We start from the raw sequence: 24,134 nt of genomic DNA on the forward strand, positions 1-24,134 counted from the left end.
GTTCTTTAAGAATTTAATTTTTTTTTGGGTGAAAAATTAAAATTTTTTTTTATGTATTTTAGATTGCTTTGATGTATTAATTTTAAAAATATTTTTTTAAAAAAATAAAAAAATATCATTTTGATGCACTTTGACACGAAAAATACTTTAAAAACTAACCGCAACCACACTCTCAAACATGTCCAAATGAATAGTTCTTATATTTTTATTTTTTTTACCCACTAACCACAAACCATAAAGCAAAAATCATAAATTCTATTTTTTATTTTTTTTTTAATATTTAGATTGATCCTTTTACCCGTGCTCGTGACTCAAATTTTATCCAAATCAAGTTCACATACTAGAATTTAAAGGGTAATTTGGAAAATTTCAAATTCAAACACCAGGACAAGTGAAGTTTATATGGTATTTGAAAGTATTGTTTTAGTTATTTTTTAAAGTGTTTTTTATTTGGAAACATGTTAAAATAGTATTTTTTTTTTATTTTTTAAAAATTATTTTTGATATCAGCGCATCAAAATAATCTGAAAATATTAACAAAATATTAATTTTTTTAAAATACAAGAACAAAGTAACTTATAAATGGCAAAAGATTGGTCTCCATAATATGAATCCTGCTTGATGCTAGTTGGGATGATTATTTACTAAAAAAAGAATTGTTGGTTATGATATGGAATAAGAAAAAGATAATCAGAGAAATTCCGTACAAGTTTCATATTTTTTTTCCTTCTAATTTCATGCTTTCACATTGCTATAACACGCATCCTCACACGCGCGCTGCTGTGACGCGTGGGTTTGATACACAAGAAAACAAAACATTAAAAATTAAAAAAAATAAATAAATAGACAATAAAGTAGGAGCCGACCGTGAAGGCTGAAGGGATCATGCTAACTGCTAAGAATCTTTGTGTTCTCCAAGGCCCAAGAAAAAACAAAGAAGAACAAAAAACAGGAACATTTTTAGAGAACCAGCCAAACAGGGCTTTATTATTCATCTCCTATTTATTAATAGTTAATAATGATAAAATGCAATATTTATTTTTTATTTTGCAGGCATGGCATCCTACTTTTTATAATTTTTAAATTAATTTTTTAAAATATTTTTAGATTATTTTTATGTTAAAAATAATTTTAAAAAATAAAAATTTCTTTCAATGTAATTTTAAATAAAAATTATTTTAGAAAATAACTGAAATAACAAATTACGTATAACTCGTTGAGATTAAAGCGAGGAAGGAGATGCATGTACTAATACAAATTACGAAGTCTAGGTTGGAAAATAAAGAGAGAAAATGGAGTGCCGAAAAGGTGGGTCCCAAAGTCCTGGAAAAGGGGCCCACCATCCTGTGAAAGTCGAAACCCACCCCCCCTCCTCGGTGTTTAAAAGCAGCTGCAAAGCACCTCCATTTTTATGCCGCAGACCCACTACTATTCTTCTACTCGTCTACTCATTAACTAAAAAGCTAAACAACAGCTGCTGCTAATCTACATTTGTTGTCCCTAAGCCAAAGCAACAACACCCAATAAACCAATCCAGCTGTTTTCTTATTTCTCTCTTTGTGAAGAAAGAATAAAGTGTGCGCAGAGAGAAAGCAAAAATAAAGAGAGAGAAAGCCGAAGCAAAGAAAGGCCATTGTTTTGAAAGTTGTCATCTCTTCTTCTTCTCATGCTCATTGCTCGATGGCTTTGAAGAAGACATCAATGTGCAATAGCAGTAATGCGTTGCTGGTTTTATTGTTTTTGGTGAGCTCTTTGGCCTGTTCTGTCACTGCCTCTGTGTCTTATGACTCTAAGGCCATCACCATTAATGGCCAAAGAAGGATTCTTATTTCTGGATCCATTCACTACCCAAGAAGTTCCCCTGAGGTATCTTCCCAAATGCACTTCATGTTCTTCGTTTTACTGCTCCTTTTGAAGCTCTTTCTTCAAATGGGCACCTCTAAATGCGCTCCAGGTTTGTGTCCTTTAGTTCTTATTTGACTGGGATTTTTTTTTTGTGGGGATATGGCAGATGTGGCCAGATCTTATTCAGAAGGCAAAAGAAGGAGGACTGGATGTTATTCAGACATATGTTTTTTGGAATGGGCACGAACCTTCACCAGGAAAGGTAATTGCAAAAAAAAGGAAGAACCATTTTTTTTTTGGGGTTATATTTAAGTTAATGGAGCAAGGCGAGTAATATCCTAATCTACTTTCTGGCTCTTTGCAGTATTATTTTGAGGGGAACTATGATCTGGTCAAGTTTGTTAAGCTGGCGAAGGAAGCAGGCCTTTATGTTCATCTCAGGATTGGACCTTATATCTGTGCTGAGTGGAACTTTGGGTAATAAATCTATATCTAAAGTTGAACAGGTTGCACTTTCCATTAACAGAAGTAAAAAACTGAGATAGTTTTGAAGTTTTGCAAATTTGAGCAAAATGTTCCGCTTTGATTTTCAGGGGTTTCCCAGTTTGGCTCAAGTACATTCCAGGCATCAATTTCAGAACAGACAATGGCCCTTTCAAGGTAAGGCTGTTCTTAATGTTACCTTTGCTTTTTTTCTTGTTGTACTGATTTGCCTTTTTTTCTTTTCTTTTCTCTTTATATAATTAACCTTGGATTTTAAATTTGCAACAATGAAGGCTCAAATGCAAAAGTTCACAACAAAGATTGTTAACATGATGAAAGCAGAAAGGTTATTTGAGACTCAAGGTGGTCCAATAATTCTCTCCCAGGTAGCCATATTCCTCCAATCTTATTGGTTTTCTCTTCATCCAATACGGTGTTATATATTTTTCAATTCATTATAAACCTCATATAAATTCTTTATTTCGTCGTTCATTTGATAGAATAAGGTACTTAACTAAGACAAACATTTTCCTTTCCCTATCAATATCTGTGACAGATTGAGAATGAATATGGACCCATGGAGTATGAAATTGGTTCACCTGGTAAAGCTTACACCAAATGGGCTGCAGAAATGGCTGTAGGTCTCCGTACTGGTGTTCCATGGGTCATGTGCAAGCAAGATGATGCCCCAGATCCTATTGTAAGCTCTCTGCTTATCTTTTGTCTTTTACCTTTTAGCAGCATCCTTTTGCCTTTCGCTTGTCAAGTTCCTCGTGTTTCCTACTCTCTTAGTGGGGTTACCATTTAATTGTGTTTCCCCCATTTTTTTATAAAATTTCTTTGGTCTTTGATTTGAGATGATTTATCGATAACCATTTTTCCTTTTCATTTATACTCACCACCCATATCAAAATCCGTACTTAGTAGCTGTTGATGAAAGATGTATTCTTAGTCCAGTTATTTGGAATAAAATGTGTCCAATCGAACCTTTCATCTGTCAGAATCGAATGGTCTTAACATTGAATTATCGTGGGAGGCAATTTATTTTTTCGACATGTGTGTTCGAATGCCTCTAAAGCATTTTATTTGTCTGTTGTCTTGAAAAGATCAACACCTGCAATGGTTTCTACTGTGATTACTTCTCTCCAAACAAAGCTTACAAACCAAAGATGTGGACTGAAGCTTGGACTGGCTGGTAAATTGCTTGCTTCTTTCCTCAACCATCATTTTTTATCACCCCCGAATTCTACAGGTTTATAAGAATACATCAGCATTTGCCTGCTGATCTTCCATCGCCTCTTATTTTGCATACAGGTTTACCCAATTTGGTGGCCCAGTTCCTCACCGACCGGCTGAAGACATGGCATTTTCGGTTGCAAGGTTCATACAGAAGGGGGGGTCATTCATAAACTATTATATGGTAAGTTGTTTTGGAAACTTGAGTGAGTTGCTCCCAAGTTGAGTACAACCGAGTTTTATATGCTTGTTACGTGATTTCAGTATCATGGAGGGACAAATTTTGGCCGAACTGCTGGTGGTCCTTTCATTGCAACAAGTTATGATTACGATGCTCCTCTTGATGAATATGGTATGCACATAGGACTCTTTTGTTGAAAAGTGGTGTTTCCTTATCCTTGACATTCTTTACCTATCATTTGATATAAGTTTGCATGAACTTGTTCATGCGTTCAACGCTTTATGGAAAAACTAAGAGAAGGTAGTTATAGTAGCAGATGGTATCCTAGAAAGTAAAAATCATATTTGACAACTGTGGAATGCATATTTCTCTGACACCATAAAGTGCAGCTAAATTTTTCTTTCTGGCCAAGTGGTTATCTCTGGCTGCTGATTTTGTCATTTGACATGTGGTGCGATGATGATTGACATATTGTAATTAAAACGCTACCCAGACAATGATGTTCTATCAGTTATTTTAGCTATTCTCTAAGAATATTGGTCCTAGATGTCATTTTCCTTGATGTCTCGAAACAGTTCTAACATCGCACCTGACAAAAGTTTCGGTTTCGAACATATCCCATGCTGTAGTGGGTCATTCCTGAAGTCGAACCATATTTATTGTCTTTTAATATTATGGAAGCATGCTTTATTATTGTTTTTATCGTTTCAAAATGCTGTTGTTAACAAAACCTTGAAACAATTTTACCTTTTTCAGCAATATCTTGTCATTAAAAGTTTCTCCAACCTGTTTTGTTGATCAAGATCTGATATGCATTATTAATTTGGTTTCCATAAATCTGAAGTACTGCCACTCCTTTGCTTTCGCAGGACTGTTAAGGCAGCCTAAATGGGGCCATTTGAAAGATTTGCATCGGGCAATTAAGCTGTGTGAACCCGCTTTAGTATCTGGAGATGCAACTGTGATACCACTTGGAAATTACCAAGAGGTCAAACTTACCTTCTGTTTTGTATGAAACATTGCTTGTTCCGTAGTATTATTGGATTATCCTTAATTTTGTTATTAATATACAGGCTCATGTATTCAATTATAAGGCCGGAGGTTGTGCAGCATTCCTTGCAAATTACCATCAGAGATCATTTGCAAAGGTTTCATTTAGGAATATGCATTATAACCTGCCTCCATGGTCCATCAGCATTCTTCCAGATTGCAAGAACACTGTTTACAACACTGCAAGGGTTAGAATTTCTATAAAAAAAATTGAGAAATTTCTAGTTCCAGTCTTTTACATAATATTCTGATTGCAACATTTGTACCAAAATTCACTTACAGGTTGGAGCTCAAAGTGCAAGGATGAAGATGACCCCTGTTCCTATGCATGGAGGGTTCTCTTGGCAAGCATATAATGAAGAGCCGTCTGCAAGTGGTGATAGCACATTCACTATGGTTGGGTTGCTGGAGCAAATAAATACAACTAGAGATGTTTCAGACTATTTGTGGTACATGACAGAGTGAGTATTTTATAACCTGGCAAGATCTTTTGCCTTTTCTCTTTCCTTCTCAATTCACCTTTTCTTTTCCTTTTTCTTCCTTTCTTTTTTTGTATTTTACTCACGGGATGATTTTCTGGTAGTCTTTATTCTAGTACTTATATTCTCACTCTTCTTTCCATGTTCTCTTGATATTTCCAGCGTTCATATCGACCCCAGCGAAGGCTTTCTGAGGAGTGGAAAATATCCTGTTCTTGGTGTTCTATCAGCTGGGCACGCTTTACATGTTTTCATCAATGGTCAACTATCAGGTAGCTTTCTGTTCTGTTAATTTTAGGGTGTTGACCAAATATATATATTACAGATTTTCATACTGTTGGTTGGAGGATATTACAGAGACGTGAAAAGCTGAAAAATTTATTTATAATGTTTGGTCAAGCTACTTTAACTGAATGGGTCAATGAATTGATTTATAATGCCTGTCCATGCCACTTTGACTGAATGGGTCTTCTCCTCCATACAAGCCAAGTGATATTTGCCTGTGCTAGAGAGAAGTGCCACATTGCATCCAACCATTTGGTGGAACGTTGATTAAGTTTTTTTTTTTTAATGATCAATATGATAGTGATCATAAACCTCGATAAGTTGATATGTCATTTTTTTAATGATCAATATGATAGTGATCATAAACCTCGATAAGTTGATATGTCAATCTCGGTCTTGTTTCAAGCACAACCTAAATAACTACTTGAGTTCATGGTGAATATTCACGGCATATTGCTCCATGCTTCTTGTCTCTTAGCGTGCATTTTCTTTATCTTGAGCAGGGACCGCCTATGGAAGTTTAGACTTCCCAAAGTTGACATTTACTCAAGGTGTAAAGTTGAGAGCTGGTGTCAACAAAATTTCTCTTCTCAGCATTGCTGTTGGTCTCCCGGTTTGTTCTTACTTTCCCACTCTCAGCACATGGAAATTTGGTGCTCAAAAGTGTCCATAGTAATTTGCATTTAACATTGCTTTTCATCATGTTACTTTTGGGGACAGAATGTTGGCCCACACTTTGAGACATGGAATGCTGGTATTCTTGGACCTGTGACGTTGAATGGTCTCAATGAGGGAAGAAGGGACTTGTCCTGGCAGAAGTGGTCTTACAAGGTTTGTCTTCGAACATTTTCCCTGTTGTCGCTTGTCTTCCATGCATGCAAAAGATTCATTTGTTTGCATTTTTCAACCAGATTGGTCTTCATGGGGAAGCATTGGGTCTCCATTCAATCAGTGGGAGTTCCTCGGTGGAGTGGGCAGAGGGGTCTTTGGTGGCCCAAAGACAGCCACTGTCATGGTATAAAGTGAGTATCTTAAACTTCAATCAAAAGAACATTGATAATAAATTGAAGTCTCGAAAGAATGTGTTACTTGGTGTTGCATTAAACTATCAATTGCGTTCCTTGTCCTTGAAAAGAAAGTATTTTTTATTGGAAACAAAGGCGGCAGAACTTGTGTTTAGATGATAACAAATACATGTTGTCCCTCTTAAAAAAAATACTCTGGTTTTTTGTTGGAAGTTGTGACCCGAAAACATGCGTCTTCTTCTACCATTGTGGGGCTGAGTTGCAACTCCCAGAACATGCTTTGTCCATTTTCAACCAAAAAAATTCGATGATGGAGCACATGTTTAATTAGCAACGTACAGTATAACATGTTTCTATGGGTTACATATGCTTGGTAGATTGTGGTTCCAAGGACTGCTCAAAGCAGACCTCATCTAGATCTGACAATCTAGAATTGACATCTTTCTGTCATGTTTGTTTCCAGACTACTTTCAACGCTCCTGCTGGGAATTCCCCTTTGGCATTGGATATGGGCAGCATGGGAAAAGGCCAAATATGGATAAATGGACAACATGTTGGACGTCACTGGCCTGCTTATAAAGCATCTGGAACATGTGGGGACTGTAGTTATATTGGAACTTATAATGAAAAGAAATGCTCAACTAATTGTGGCGAGGCTTCCCAGAGATGGTAAATAGAAAAAAACTTGACTTTTCTTTTTGGACTCTTGGAGTCATTCATGTAACGAACAAATGATTTGTAATTTTTCAGGTATCATGTCCCTCAGTCATGGCTAAAGCCAACAGGGAACTTGCTGGTTGTGTTTGAAGAATGGGGTGGAGATCCAAATGGGATTTCTTTGGTTAGAAGAGATGTAGACAGCGTGTGTGCTGATATTTATGAGTGGCAGCCAACTTTGATGAATTATCAGATGCAAGCATCTGGTAAAGTCAATAAGCCATTGAGGCCTAAAGCTCATCTGTCATGTGGCCCTGGACAGAAAATCAGATCAATCAAGTTTGCCAGCTTTGGGACACCAGAAGGGGTTTGTGGTAGCTATCGCCAGGGAAGCTGTCATGCCTTCCACTCTTATGATGCTTTTAACAATGTATGTAGTCTTGCATTTGTCTTGCCATCCTTTTTCTCCTCTAGGAAAACTAATCATTTTACCAGTGACAGCTATGAAAATGCTGTTTTACAATTCGTTGGTAATTTGAATTCAAGAGACCTATTTCTTAGCACTGTACAATTTTTAAAATTTTTTTTCCTTTCTAGAAAAGCAGTCCAGACCATATAGCTTCTTATTTAGATTTACTGATAATCTATCATACAGAGTAAAACCAGAACTTTCAGTTTATCCATTTTTTCCAAATCGCAAACACTGACGCAGACTTTGTTCTTGCAGCTTTGTGTTGGGCAGAATTCATGCTCGGTGACTGTAGCACCTGAAATGTTTGGGGGAGATCCTTGCCTGAATGTCATGAAGAAACTAGCAGTAGAGGCCATTTGCAGCTGATGAGCTACAACGGCTGAAGTAAATGAAATAAAGAAGATTCTGGATTGATTTTCTCACCCTCCAATACAGCATCTTCGGTATACTATTTTATGGTTAAATTAAAAGCTTCACAACCAAGAGCACTACAAACATTTGTTCTGGCTTTTCCAGGGTGAAGTTGTACAAATATACAGCACACCATCTGGTCGATAGCCATATAGATTGTGCAAATGATTGCAGATAAGCTTTTTTATATAGGCGGAAGCCAGTGTTTATTGTTGGTGCCCTGTATGTATATGCAGCAAACAAGTGAAGGAGTGGGTTCGGTAGAAGCACATTGAGATGAAAAACTAAACGAGTCCATGTGCAAATTTGGTAGTTTTTAGAGTATGGAAAGCCTCTGGTTTCCTGTGATCTTATATTTTTTATTCAATGTAAACTTCCTGGGAACCACTTCCTTTGTTGCTTTGTTCTTGTAAGAAAGTTTCTAAGTTACAGAAAGATACCAAACTTCTCAAATTACTCCTATGCCATTCATTAAGTGTTAGCCCTTTAGTACATTTGATGTCAATTGTATTTTACTTGCACCAATTGCTTGTTAAAAAAGAAAATCAATTTCCATGATTAAGAAATCGTAGGCTGCCCCTTTTTGCTTGCCGGGGATGCCTTCCACTATCTAGCTAGGAGCCCTATGATAATTTAGTTAATACTAGTTTATTGGCTTGTGTTTTGTCATAGTTATATCAATTTTTTTAAAAATATATATACAAAAATATAATAAAAAAAGAATGTTAAGATCATGAATAATTTGTTTGACATTCTTGTTAAATGGTTAATTCTAAAACTTTTATTTTTAATTTTTTACCTAACTCAAGTTTTGTAATTAAATTTTATAGCAGTTGTTTTAATTTAAATTGGTTGATTTTACATATTTAAAGGTAACTTGGATAATTAAAAAAAAATATGATTTAACCTTTTTTTTTTAAATGACAACTTTTTTAAAAATATCAAAACTTTTTATTTATTTAATTATATAATAAAAATAGATGTTTCTAAAATTAAACACCAACTCTAAAATAAATATTTATTTAAAACTGTGATAACATTATAGAAATCAAACAAAAATAAATCATGATTCTATTTTCTAATCAATTTAATATTAAAGTACAAAATCAAAAAGATAATAATTAAAAAAATTAAAAAAAGTCCAGTTGGTAGGTAAGCCCATCAAACCTATGAATCAGGTAATAACCTTGGCCAGTATGTCAAACCTATGAATCGGGTTATGGACTCTATTGAGATTATAATTTATTTTTTAAAAATTATTTTTTATTTAACTATATGATAACAAAAATAAATAATTGTAAAATCAAACACTAACCTAATAATAAAATATTTTCTTAAAACTACAATAAACTTATAAAAAATAAAATAAAATTAATTATAAAACTAATTTTTTTTGAAATATGTGCTTACATTTAGAGGGAGCCTAGGATAAAGTTTTGTTGCACGGTTAAGAACTATAAAAGGCAACTGTTGCTGGCCACAAACTGTGCCTTGAATTCACGGCAGCCTTTTAATCAAATTAGCTCAGCTTAGAAGGTCAATGTAACAAATAGCTAGAACAAATTGGTGTCACGTGAGTGAGCAGGAAAACTAAAAAAATTGATTAAATTGAAAAAATTAAAAAAAAATAATTAAAAAAATCAAACTAAAAAAAAATCATTAAACTGATTAAAATTTTTAAAAACTGGTCGGTTCGGTTTGGTTTCGGTTTTATAAGTAAAAAACTAAAAAAATCGAACCGAACCGAAATAAAAAAAAACCAGAAAAAAACCGAGCCAAACCGAAAAAAACCAAGTCAAAACCTGAAAAACCGAGCCAAACTGGTTTAAACTGGTTTTTGCCCTAAAAAACAAACCGAACTGAACCAAAATCAATCGATTTGACCCGGTTTCTATTCGGTTTTGTTTTATTTTTTTTAAATTTTAATTTAATTATTTTTTTAATAAAAATCAAACCGAACTAAAAATAATCATCCCCTCGTGATATAGTCTTTCTGTGTTGAGCTTGTTGTGATGGAAAAGACAATTTCTATTTAAAAAACAATCACCATAACAGCACAGCAAGCGTGCATACCATTAGGGAGCGAAGTGATTGAAGCCTTGACAGGTGAAGGATCGACACGATTGATGTCAGCCACATCACCATATTCTAAAACAGCTGTGGGAACACATGAATGACAGGAGCAAGTGCAAATTATATGAAACCTAACGTCTTTGTGATTTACAGCAAGCACATATCAATGGGTGAGAGGGGGGAAAGACTATGAACAAGAGAAGGGAAATTAATTATACCGAACTAAATGGCAACATTTTCCGACGACTGAGATGGCAAGTTGACATTCTAGGAAAGTTGAATGAAAATTTGTTGGTGAAAACCAATCAATAATTCTACGGGAAATGAAGAAACACAAATAACTGGCAATTTGTGTGCATATAGAAAAATATATTGTTCTTTCGTTAGCAAGATATCATAGATATCATGGTTTGCACAAAATATCGAATAGCGAGACCTTTCTTTTAGTTAAAAGGGTATAGATGTTTTGTAATTAATTATAAAATTATAATTTGAAAGATTGAAGAGTTACCATCTAATATTATAATCATTAGAAAATCTACTAATTTACAAGAGTTTGGGTAAAAAACCTGATTATATATGGAAAAAATGCATTACTCTTGGTGCATCATATCATTGATAAACTGTATTATTGATTGATTGTTTTTTCTCATGTTATGTTTCTATTTGTTAGTCCGTCTAAAGTTCAAAACAAATCCACTTCAGTAAGGAAACCTTTGTCTTATCTGACTAAAACCTAATCATTCTAAAACCCAAATCTTAATGGTGTATTTATTTCTATTTTTGTATCTTTAATACTTGAGATATATTTTACAGTGTAATTTTATATTTTTAAATATTAAAGTCTACAATTAATTCATAAGATTTTATTTTTGTCAATTAATTTAATTTAATACCTAGAATATGCATTACATTGTAAAATTCATACCTTAAATATTAATGAGATAAATTGATTTTTGTGGTGTTTTTAAAATTTTATCTAAATACTAATGGATAACCACAAACTTGTTATGATACCTATTAAATGATTTTTTTAAAATTTTTCAAAGTAAGATGAAAATGAAATTTTTATTTTTATAAAATATGCATGAAAATTTTTAGAATTTAGTCATATGCACATATTTTTAGAATTTTTAAAAAACATATTTTTTTATTTTTTAAATAAGGGTTTTTTTTGTATTTTCTAAAATTTAAAAAAAAAACATGTTTATTTAATACCAAGTCAGTATCTTATAGTGTAAGTTCAAAGTCCAAATATTAAACGAAATGGTTGAAAAACATGCGAGGGAACTACAAATAATTTTAAAATGATCCTTGAATATTTTTTAGAATTTTTGGAAATCATTTGGGGTTTGTTTGGCAAACACTAAAAAGAAGGAAAAAGAAACATTGTTGGGAAATTGATAGGGCGTGTTTGCCAAATACGTCCTTAGCTAAAAATCTGATATATAAAAATTATCTTAAGATAGTGTTTGGAAAACGCACCTTAAGAACCAAAAAAATGCATTTGTCCCTTTGAAAAATCTCAAACTAAACAAACATGCTCTTAACCTAATGGACTCAACCCAACCATATGGGTTGGGCGTCCCAACCCAAAATTCAAAGGCCCATAAAAAGATCCATGTTTAGAAAAAAAAAATTAAAGATCAAAGAGAGGTTTTTGTTTGAATATCATTAAGAACACAAAGAACATTTTTATGAACCTAGAAACCAAAGTATCATCACAAACTAGATTATGTTAAATGAAAAGCACAAAAAGATGTAACATGAAAAACTAAAGTCTAATCATGAATTAAACGACACGATAAACTCTGATATGAACAATTCAAACCTAACAATAAAAAAACCTAAACCTAGTATTTGAAAACTTCAAATGATTGATCGATCCAAAACAAGCATTTAATAGACAAGAAAATGATAGAGAAACATTATATATAAGTCTAAGTTTTGGTCGAGATACATGAATCAAGCTAAAAAAAATTAGTTTATGAGAAATCTAATTTTAAAGCTAGGAACATTCAAACCCAAATCCCAGAAAAAACCTAAAAATTGCTCAGAAAAACCTAAACTCATAAACAAGCATAAAACTAGAAAAAAACGACTTAAGCATTGTAACCATAGTTTAGACATGCTAAACACAACTTACTTGAAACATTAGAAATAACAAGAAACTTCAAAAACAACAATAAAAACCTATTATCTACTGGAAGTTAGAATTGTATTCTTTTAAGTAGGGGTGTTCAAAAAAACCGAAAAACCGATTAAACCGAGAAAACCGGAAAAAAAATAACCGAAAAAATCGAACCGTGAAAAAAAACCGATTAAAATTTTGAAAAAACCAACCGGTTCGGTTCGGTTTCGGATTTTTAAGTCTGGAACCGAAAAAACCGAACCGAACCGAAAAAATCAGAAAAAACCGAGCCAAACCGGAAAAAACCGAGCAAAACCGAGCCAAACTGGTTTGAACCGGTTTTTGCTATAAAAAACCGAACCGAACCGAACCGTGAACACCCCTACTTTTAAGCATAAATATTGTTTTATTAATCATTTCCATTGTCCCTAAGCTCAAATATCATACTTATAACTTCAACAAACCCAATGAACTGCCCTGAAACATCTTAATCCATAGCAACATCATACTTAACATATTTTTCCATAACTTTAGTATTTATTAACTAAACATTAAAGCATGCAAAACAAAATTATACATTATCATTTACCATTATATTATTAACTTTTAACACATCAATCAATGCATCAAACCAAACTTGAGAATACATATACATGCTAATTCATGGCAATAACTAATCATCATGGAAAAAAAAAACAAACACCCATTACATTTAAACTAACAAATAGCTTTAAGGGATGCATAATGAACATTATAAACATAGATTTAAAAGACAAAATAGAAAGGGGTGTGTACTCATTGAGCTCTACCCCCTCATCAAAGTTGGAAATATACCTTGTCCTACAATGTTGCTTCTTCAAACTCTAGATGTGGTATCCATGATTCCAATCTTGAACTTGCAAGTTATGTCTTCTTCCTCTCTCTTTCCACTTCCCTTTACCAAAAGACTTTCAATGGCTAAATTTTCTCTTTATTTTTCTCTTTTTTTCCCTCTAATTACTTTCTGTGTTTTTTCTCTTTATTTCTTCCTCCCTCTTTTTCTCAATAGCATATAGCTTTTTTATAGGAAAACACGAACCAGAATGGCAAAACCAAATAGTCTTTGCCAAGAGTTTGTTAAGGAAGATTCTTATTCTCTCTTCCAGAACCTTTCTCTGAATATAGTGGGTGTTTGGTCCCTTTTTATCCTCTTATAAATAAAAATTACACCTAAGAAAACAACATTAGAGTCTTTCTATTATGGTGAGATTTTCTTCAATCATGAATGATTGGGTTGGGTACTTTGTCAAGGTCATTGTGGAGATCGAGACATAAATGATTCATTTAAGGATCTGAATCTTGTAGAGGGTATATAGATCTACCATTGGGATTAAACCACTCTTTATTTGAAGGTTTATAACTCTATATTAATTAATTGGAAGGTAAGCTCTAGATTAACCTGAATCTGCCAATGTAGAGGAGGTTAATCAGGGAAACGATGTTGTCAAGTTCATTGATCCAAATGAGGTAAAAACATGTGATGAGGATAGTTGATCTTTATAGATGAGATGTTTCTTAGTCGAGTGGTGGTGGTTGGCATCTCTAAGATGGTTGAAGATGTCATATTCATTCATCCGAGAGTGGCTCGATTAGTCTTCATCTGTTGAAGAAGATGGTGAACAAGGTTGGATGGCGTGTCACTTATTTCTTCACTAAAGTCTGAGTGACGCATTATTCATTTAAACTCTAATAATTAGGGTTTTTTAAAAAGGATTTTAAGAAATTTTCAATTTAGTCTTTATTCTTCCAATTTAAGCATATGCATCCTCAGCTGACCTTAAAACTTCTCAATTTTTACAATTACACCCCTTAAAACCTTGATTTAAATCTTTTAATTTGAGTTTTTTTTCACTTTGATCCTTGGTTTCTAGATTATACAATTACACCCTTGATTTCATCAATATCAGTCCTTAAACTAATGAGCCTTTTGCACTTTAGTCCTTAGTTTTGAAAATTTTCAATTTGACCCTCAATCAATCTTTAGTCTTTAATTATTTTTTTCAATTGAACTCCTATTTTCATTTGATTAAACTTGTAAAAATTAAATTTGGTCTTCCAAAATCCTAATTTTTTCAATGAAGCCCAAATTAGGCTTCAAAACTTAATTTTGCATCAATTAACTCTTTAATCAAATTAATTTAACCCATTAAAAGTATAATCAAGTCCTTGCACTTAATTAATTTTTTTTTAATTTTAGCCTAAGTTAATTTTTAAACTTAATTATTCTTAAATTAGGCCCATGACTAATTAAAATCAACATGTTAAAATCTAATTAAATTCTCATACTTATTTTTTTTATGCAAATTCATCTAATATTCACTTAAGTTAACCTTTAATTTACAGTGTTTTTCATATTTAGGTCCTTCAAGGATGTAATTGAGTTTTCAATATTATCAAAGATCCAATTTGATCTCTTCATCTCTCGTTTATGCATTTGGATCCCTCTTCAGCCTGTTTTTTCCAACCGAGTCATTTGTCCTACATATTTTTTAATATAAAAAAAAACATGATAATTTTAAGGAACCCAAAATTGGATTATAAAAGTTGTCTCCTCTTTACAATGCTTACGATAAAAAATCTCATGAGAGACTTTAGATAATAAGTTTATAAAGAAGAAAATATAAAAAGACCCGAAAGATTTTTATTGTTAGGATAAAAGAAAAATCCAATAGGGATTTATGGATTTACCCAATGAAGAAGTAGTTAATCCTTTTCAAAGTGATGAGACATGTAAAGATATCTTCAAGAATGACAAATCTAACAAAATTATCACAAATAAGGGCTCAAAAGTACACTTTAAAGGCAATAGTGTCAAAAGCATTATTTGAGAGAGAGATCGGCTAAACACCGTACTATTTAAAAGATGAGGGCTCAAAGGTACACTCAGAATGTGACAGTGCCAAAAGCACTATCTAAGGAAGATAGGTGCTAAACAGCACACTATATGATTGTGAGGGCTTAAATGTGCACTCAGAAGATGAAAGTGCCAAAAGCACTATCTAAAGGAGATAGGGGCTAAACAACGCACTTTCTAATAACGAGGGCTCAAAGTCGCACTCAAAAAATGATAGTGCCAAAAGCACTATCTAAAAGGAGATAGGAGCTAAACAGCGCAATATCTGAGAGTGAGGGTTCAAAGACGCACTCAAAAAATGATAGTGCCGAAAGCATTATCTAAAAGAGATAGAGGCTAAACAGTGCACTATCTGAGGGTGAGGGCTTAAAGGCCTACTAAAAAGATGATAGTGCCGAAAGTATTATCTAAAAGGAGATAGAGGCGAAGCAGTACACTATATAAAGGTGAGGGCTCAAAGGCGCACTCGAAAAAAGATAGTGTCAAAAACACTATTTAAAAGGACATAAGGGATAAACAACGCGCTATCAGAGGGTAAGGGCTCAAAAGCGCACTCAGACTATGATAGTGCCAAAAGCATTATCTAAAAGAGATAAGAGCTAAACAATGCATTTTCTTAAAGGTGAGGGGCTCAAAGGCACTTAAAAAGTGATAGCTTCAAAGATGTTGTCAAAAAATGAATAGCTTAAAAGCATATTCGAAATGATATGCTTTAAAGTTGCATTCACACAACCTTAAAGATATCTCAAGATCTTATATTTTGAAAATTGGACTTTCTTTTCCTTTGTATTAGTAGGAATTAAACCTTTAATGGTTTTTTTTTTGCTGGAAAATTTTTGAATACGTTAATGATTCTTCCTTTGGACTCCTTGCAAGGATAAATATATAATGCTTCGAGGTTAATATACATGTATTTTTACCTGAAAAACATACCCATTTCTTCATGGGCTCTGTCCCTCAAAGTTTTAATCTCTATAGCAAGTTTTTATGGCTCCTCTCCTCTGCTTTGGCTTATTAGAGCTATAACTTGTGGTGGGAAAGGGATGCTCATTTAATAAGCTCGGATGATCTTTGCCTATCCTATTATCTAGACACTTTTGTCTCATTGATTATGACCTTTCAAGGCTCCTATATTTATCTTTGCAATTATACGAGTATCACTGCTAGGGTGTTATGACCACCACTCAGTATTCACCATTCATGTTCTATGATAGCTTTCATAGTTATATCTTGAGTTCTAAAAAGACATAGGAGGATTTAAATAGTTTGGTTCCTATTTTCTATTTTGTTAGAAAAGGAGTTATGTAGCCAGCCCTGTTGTGTTTCTTGAATTGCCCCTATCTTGATCATGCCCCTAAGTTCTTTATCTTGTTTTGTTTGTTTAGGTTTTCTCAAGGACTATATTATACAGAAGATGTTTGGTTATTACAAAAGATCGATATCATAAAATTCTTTTTGGAATTTCAAACACATTTCCAAATGCAAAAAACCATTTCAATGCAAGTTTAAAGCAAGCTTTTTTTGAAAAACAATTCAAGCAACTCTTATGAACAAGGTTTCATAAAGGTTGAATTTTAGATTTCGATACAGGTTTTTCTCTTAGTAAAAATATGAAGTGACCTTTTGTTTTCATGAATTGTTAGTCAAAGGGCTTCGAGTTTTAACTCGAAAGTTTCAGAGAAAATAAAATCTTTGAAGCATTTATTTTACTTGTAGGAATAATAAAGCATAACCATATTCTTTTGAAGATCTCATTTTGCACGGGAGAGCATTGTTTACCAACCCAAATTGCTTTTTTTTTTAATTATTAGAAATGACTTTATCATGCATGTAATATGGGCTTTGGCTCTTTTATTATGAAAAAAAATGAAATTTATAAGCTTAATAGGTGTTAAAGGGCTCTCTGGACTAAGGATCATTAATGTTCATTCCCAGGCCTTTATTTTTTCTTCATTTTGGTTAATGGACTCCCAAACCTCATGATTTATCTTGTAAAATGATCTTTTCATACCTTCAATGTCATGCTTGGATTTATTTGTCTTTGTTTTCTTTATTTAGTTCTGGGTATCATCATCATTATTTTTACTTTTACACGACATGCTTAGCCTTTTTAAATATTTGAATCTCTACTTACCCTCAGCTTTTATTATAGCACTTTTAGTCTTTCCATTGATCATTGAGGATCTTTTTGCATAATTCTAAGGTCAAATTACTTTTATAATCCTTGTACTTACCCCTAGTGTAAGGCATGATCCAAATCAGGGTTTTTTTGTAAGAAAACTTTTACTACGCTCAACAAGGACTTACAAAGGATATTTTTCAAGTATTGTGAAAGAATTATCAAAGATAACTTCTCATCATCTTAAATGCATGCATTTAGGATTAGTAAGCTTTGTTCTCATCCATTATGATTAGTTAGACATGCAAAATAGTTTCCATCATAATTACATTATGAATAATTATTCAGCCAACTAAAACTCAGCTTCAAAGTTAGTTTCAAATGGTTTTAGGTTCATTTTTCAGGTTTCACTAGGAGATCACTTGAATTCTCAGAACTCGCTTGTTTAAAATGAACACTAATTCGACTTCTGAATTTGTACTAATATCTTTGATTTCCCATTTTTTTTTATTGAAACTTGTTTTATCATTTTTAAAAACGATGTTTATGAGCCAATGAGATCATGCGAAAGGCTATTCAAAGTTTTTTGGAGTTTATAAAAAGGAAAATACACTAAAGAATTTAGGCCAAACTTTAATCTTTATTGATTCATCGACACAGTATATTATGCATGGTACTTCTTTATAACATTAAAGTTTACAGTCTTAGGTAAATCATCTCCATCCATTTTAGTCAAAATTAAGGCACCTCCAGAAAAGGCTTTCACCACATATGATCCTTCATAATTTGACGCCTATTTGTTGTAATCTTCTTCTAAGATTGGAAAAATCTTTTTCAATATATGGTATGTTTCTTTAAATGCCCTTGGTTTGTCCCTCTTATTATATGCCTTAGCTATTCTACTCTAATATAACAGGTGATGGCAAATTTCTGCTAATCTCTTCTCACTGATTAGATTGAATTGTTTAAACTTCAGTTTCTCCCATTCTGATTCTTTCAGTTTTACATTTATTAGAATTCTTAATGATGAAATCTCTACTTCTAAAGGCATCACCACCTTCATCCCATATTCTAAAGAGTAAAGAGTTGCACCTGTAAAAGTTCTGATTATAGTGCGGTATGCATGAAATGCATACAAAAGTATCTCATGCCAATCTTTGTAAGTGACTATCATCTTATGAATGATCTTCTTAAGATTCTTATTAATTATCTCGATAACACCATTCATATTGGGTCTCTAAGAAGAAGAATTAGAGTGTTTAACCTTCCACTTTATGCAGAGTTCAACAATCAGTTTCCCATTAAAATTCTAAGCATTATCAGTTATCAACTTTGTCGGTAAGCTGTAATGACAAATCAAATTCTTTTCAATGAACTTCTTGACCACATTTTTGTGTCACAAATGCATAAGAACTGGCTTATACCTATTTATTGAAGTAATCAATAGCCATCAGGATGAATATATACATATTGTTGGCTTTAGGATCGGTCGGTCTTATAACATTCAATCCCCATATATCAAAAGGTCAATGTGAGTTTATATTGAACAGAGAAGCTGAAGGCGTATTTATCTTGTCACCATATATCTAACATTTGTGACACTTCCTAATATAGTTAATACAATCCCTTTCCATATTAAACTAGAAGTATCAAGATCACTGCATCCATATTGCCATTATATGCCTATTAGCATGAGTTGCATAAATTCTCTCGTGAACTTGTTGTAATATGCTTGTTTAGCTTCTTTCTCATTCAAACACCTTTGCAAAGTTCCATTGAATGACCTCTTATACAAGATTTCACCATCCAAATAATAATCCATCATTATTATTCTCAGAGTTTTTGCATCTGTTGTGATAACTTCTAAAGGATATTCCTGGGGCTGGATAAACCTCTTAATATCATTGTATCATGATTTTCCATTCGTTGTCTCTTCAAGTGAGCATCAATGAGCTTGGAAATTTCTAACTTCAATGTTATTGGTTGAATTATGCTCCTAATATTGATTTGTGTCATTGAGGCAAGGGTAGTCAAAACATCAACAAACTAATTGCTATCTCTACTCATATGAGTGAATTTTATCTCATCGAACTCACTAGCCAACTTTGAGAGATGATTTTGGTATGACGTTAGTTTCTCATCCTCAGTTTGTTATTCCTCTTTAACATGATAGATAATTAGCATGGAATCTCCATAAATATCAAGCTTTTCAACATCTATCTCTAAAGCAACTTATAAATTGATGATGCAAGCTTTATATTTGGTCGTGTTGTTGGTGTATTCAAACTGCAACCTCACTAAAACATGATATTGCTTCTTTTCTAGGGAAATTATTACTGCTCCAGCCCTATTCCTTGATACGTTCACAGCAACATCAAAATACATGGTCCACCAATAATTAATTTCACTATCATCCTCAATTGCTAACACACCCTCATCAGGAAGATCAAAATTTAGTGGCTCATAATCTTCTATAACATTATATGTTAAATGATAAGCAATTGTGCTACCCTTTACTGTCTTTCTTGCCATGTAAACGATATCATATTCTGTCAATAACATATTTCACCTTGCTATTCGGGTTGACAAGGCTTTTCACAAATATATTTAAGCAGATCTAGTTTGGATATCAACCAAGTATGTATAATACAACATGTACTGCATAAGCCTTTTTGCACTATAAAACAAAGCACAACATAGCCTTTTTGTCATAGTGTACCAGGATTCACAATCATTAAACTTTTTGCTCGACTAATAAATGGTTTGTTCTCTCCTTCTAGATTCATCATGTTGGCCTAATACACACCCTATAGCTATTTTTGTCATTATCAGATATAGGATCAAAGGTCTTCCTGGCATTGGGGGTATTATTAGAGGCAAGTTCTATATATACTTCTTGATCTTTTCAAAAGCTTCTTGGTAGTCATCATTCCACACCTTGGTATTTTTCTTTCTAAGCAATTGGGATATTGGCTCGCAAGTCACCATAAGTTGGGATATTCCTTGATTGCTTAGTATAAAGCCCAACAGTTTCCTTGACTTTACCCCGAGTAAACACTTTATAGGATTTAATCTTAATTGAAACTTTTGTAGCCTCTTGAACAATATTTTCATAATTCATTTTGGAGTCTAACCCAATTTTAGTAATTTATCCATTTTACTTATCCAATCATGGATGCAAATAAAATGTCAATAGGCTTTTAAAAGAACATCTTAGGATTTTAAAGCAACAATAAGATTAAAATATTTTATTGAAAATGCAATGTAATTCCCAAGACATGTGAAAAGTAAGATACAAAAAATATGGTCTCAAAGACCTCATTCACAAAATTTAACTAGCAAAGCAAGGTTACAACATATATATCATCTTCACATCAAGTATCTCAGCTCAAATATTTATGGCTTTCAAAATTGACTCATGTGTGAGCTTATTGCATTTATTGGAAAACAAACTTACACCTCCTCATGGCCTCCATTGAGGCATGTGTTAAGATTTCATAGACAATATCCGGGCATAGGTCACGAGATTGGTCCATGGTAAAGTATAGGTTTTTTGCTAACTCGAGGAAATCCATAACAATTTTTTTTTGTAGTAGCTCTTCTCTTTTTTTCTTCTAAATCTCAAACTTCAAGGTGAAATTAAATTCAGAGGACTTATATTTCTCTTTCAAATTAATAAAAAAGTGCAAATGTATGGAAATGCATGATTGGTTGCGTATGTCATTTGCAAAAAAACAAATATGATGAGGAATTAGATCAATTTGTTCTTGGAAATCTCTCACTGAGAACTCCAAACCTATAGGAACTTTTTGCCAATTGAGAGAAGTATTGGCCTTTTGCGATCTAGTCTTTGTATCCTTAATAGAATAAGGTGAAGATGTATGACATGGCATATTATTATTTGTGTCCTATGAAATGTCCATCCTAAAAGATAGGTTCTAGCTCATATAGGTTTTGGGTTAAACTAACCTAAAGACTTTTCAAGCTCCCAAAGTTTTCAAATTATTAGTGGGGTAACTCGATCTCTTAACCTTAAGTACTATGAGCATGGAAAAAATTCCATGATACCCTATACATAGGGTGAATTCCAATCTAAACGGAAGTTCAAATGAGCATTAGTGGACATAAGTCATACTCGCCATCGAATTTCCCCGTCTAATTTTATAAAAGGATAAGCTCAGGTCCAAAGCTTTTATTAGCTTTTCGTGAAGTATGTGAATAATAACATGCATGTGAACGCAATAATTAATAACATGAATAAAATAAACAATGCTAAAAATAAATAAAAATATTCACATGTAAATAGAAATTAAAAAGAACATAGCATAAGATAATAATCACAAGTATTAGGCTCAACCTTAAAATCCCTAATAAAGTCGTCATTATGTTGCACCTCGATGGACGTCGCAACAGGGGTCAAAAATATATTTCGTGGAAAATTAGAGTCACCACCTAATAATTAGAGGAAACTAGGATTCCTAAAAATTAACACTGGTTCTAAAGATTATAGTGAGTTAATTATACTTAAAAGAAGAACGATGTCACTCTTATATCATCTTTTCTTATGAAAAATTACATTTACTATGTGTTTTTCTCTTAACTGTGTCTTTTTTTATTGCCATTAATTATATTAATTATTTTCAGGTTATCCTTAATTTATTCTTAAAAAAAAATGACATCAGCCCCTACAAATAGAAGACTCATTGAAAAATAATGTACATCCCTAAAAAGAGAGATTACATCAAAGTTTTTAGAAGAATAGGCATTGGACCTATATAGATAATAAGAATTGGAGTTCAGAACTTAGGAGTGGCAAAAATAGATTTTGACCCTTTTGTTCAAAAATTTTATAAATTGAAAAACATTTATTCATTGTTTATATATATATTTTAAAAAAAAGATATGAATTTTTTTTTAATTTTTTGATATGTAGTCCCAATAAATCAATTTATTTAGGCCAAGATTTTATTGAGCTTGATAAACATATTGTTAAGCTAAAAAATGCATGCAAAAATAATACATTTTTTTACAATGCTAAATTCAGGAAAAATGATTTTTTTCTTCTCAGTTTTTATACTAAAAAAACATTACATTATTTTTTTAAAGCTTGGCCATGATGCAATTAAAATATTTATTATTATTTTTTTATCCTTTTGGTTTAAACATGTAAGAAGATGCAAATTAAAACAATTTATTTTAATCACTATATTTAACACATGCTGAAAAAAAAAACCATTCATCATACACCCATATCCTCTTTCATTAATTAACTCACACCAAAAAATCACGCAAGTTTACAAATCACAAAGTCATCCCAAGAATTGTAGAACATCTTGTCTAGAAGGTTTGAATAGTCAAGGAAGCTGCTGAAATACACTGGATGTGAGGGAGCAGTGGCAACTCATGGGCTCCACGAGCCACCACCAATAGTTGCGCATGGGACCACGCGCCATCGGCGTTGGAATGGTAGAAACTGGTGGATCTTAAACAACTCTTTTTTCTCTTTATTTTAATGTCATCGGTGAGATTCACCTTCACCTATAAAAGATAACTAAATCACACAACACAATCACTTTTTATTTTCTTCTCTCTTCTGGTTCGTTAGTTTCTCTCTCAGTACCTTGGTTGATGACTGGATTTGAGGTTGTTGGTTGTCGTAGTGGATGTACTAGCGTCAATGGTGGGTGTTGTTATTATCATTTACCGCGCCCATGGAGAAAAAAACCATAATCCAACATAGAGATGGGTAGTCAATTTTGACAGAGAGAGAGAGAGTGCTTCGTGAGGGAGGCTATTGTTGGGCTATTGAGTGAGGTGGAACAAGCGTTGATGGTTATTGAAGTTGTCGATGGTAAGATGGAAACCTGTGGTCAAGGTTGTTAAAATCGCGTTTTGACTAGTAAAATCGAACAGTTTTACGAGTCAAAACATGCTTCGTGTGCTGAATCGTTGAAAAAATAAAAAATAGGTGAATTCGGGTTGAAATCGGGTGAAATCGTTAAAATCGGGTGAAATCGCAAAAAATCATGATTTCAGGACTGATTTTGCGATTTCACCAAAATGCATAAACTGAAGAAAAATGTTCCCCCATGCTCCAACTTTCCGGCGCCTATTGGTTGTGTAAATGCACAGTCACGCCAATTCTTCAAAGTCTTCATTCCAATCATCTTATGGAACAAATCTTTTTCTTCCTTTTCATCGAACAAATCCCTAATCTCCTTCTCTAATTAACCAACCGGCAACCACAAAAGCGGTGACTATCAAGGTCACAGTCCAGTATTCACTCCTTCTCTTTCTTCACTCATGTCATCAGTCTAGTCTTCACTCCAGTCATCAGTGCTCACGGTCGCCTCTTCAATCTTCATCAACAGCGGCGACGATCTCCTCAACAGCTCACAACTTCCTCTTCATCAATAGCAGCGGGCAACATCACTCTCCTTTTCAGCCTTTATCATCAACTGCTCCTCTTCACCGTAAATTGTTCCCCTGTAATTGTATCTTCAGCCTTCAAAATGTAAAACTGCAATAGTTGATTTTGCCTTGTAATTGTATATTCCCCTCATCCTATAATTACAGATTTTGAATGTTGATTTTGCCGGTCTTGATAATGATTTTGAATAACAATTGATGGAATGATTTTGCCGGTCCTGTAATATGTCCATTTATAATGTTTTTCTATCCCTTAAATTGAATTCATGGAATGAATTAAATGGAATTGATGGAATGTGTTTCTGTCCCTCATCAGTATATTGTGGACTGTTGAATTAAATTGATTAGTTGCTGTTGCCTGTTGC

General features: G+C 33.1%; 1 protein-coding gene across 1 annotated transcript; it reads left to right on the plus strand.

The window, feature by feature from the left end:
* The first annotated feature begins 1,396 nt into the window (after positions 1-1,396).
* LOC133700418 (beta-galactosidase 1) lies at positions 1,397-8,580 on the plus strand. The gene is made up of 19 exons (XM_062123938.1): positions 1,397-1,866; positions 2,012-2,107; positions 2,210-2,322; positions 2,439-2,505; positions 2,622-2,714; positions 2,885-3,028; positions 3,435-3,523; positions 3,643-3,748; positions 3,829-3,916; positions 4,615-4,733; positions 4,819-4,983; positions 5,078-5,256; positions 5,437-5,546; positions 6,063-6,172; positions 6,280-6,390; positions 6,471-6,581; positions 7,048-7,253; positions 7,335-7,671; positions 7,969-8,580. Exons 1-19 carry the CDS (start codon positions 1,681-1,683, stop codon positions 8,077-8,079), a joined length of 2,541 nt encoding a protein of 846 aa, XP_061979922.1. The 5' UTR covers positions 1,397-1,680; the 3' UTR covers positions 8,080-8,580.
* The last annotated feature ends 15,554 nt before the right edge of the window (positions 8,581-24,134 follow it).

This window comes from Populus nigra, chromosome 8, assembly GCF_951802175.1.
Source record: "Populus nigra chromosome 8, ddPopNigr1.1, whole genome shotgun sequence".
Classification (NCBI taxonomy): Eukaryota; Viridiplantae; Streptophyta; class Magnoliopsida; order Malpighiales; family Salicaceae; genus Populus; species Populus nigra.

What these genes read in the sequence shown, in the direction of transcription:
- LOC133700418 (XM_062123938.1), top strand. Translation starts at nt 1,681, where the DNA reads ATGGCTTTGAAGAAGACATCAATGTGCAATAGCAGTAATGCGTTGCTG. An exon ending in ACGAACCTTCACCAGGAAAG is followed by an intron (nt 2,108 to 2,209) that starts GTAATTGCAAAA and finishes GGCTCTTTGCAG; the next exon opens with TATTATTTTGAGGGGAACTA. An exon ending in CATCAATGGTCAACTATCAG is followed by an intron (nt 5,547 to 6,062) that starts GTAGCTTTCTGT and finishes TATCTTGAGCAG; the next exon opens with GGACCGCCTATGGAAGTTTA.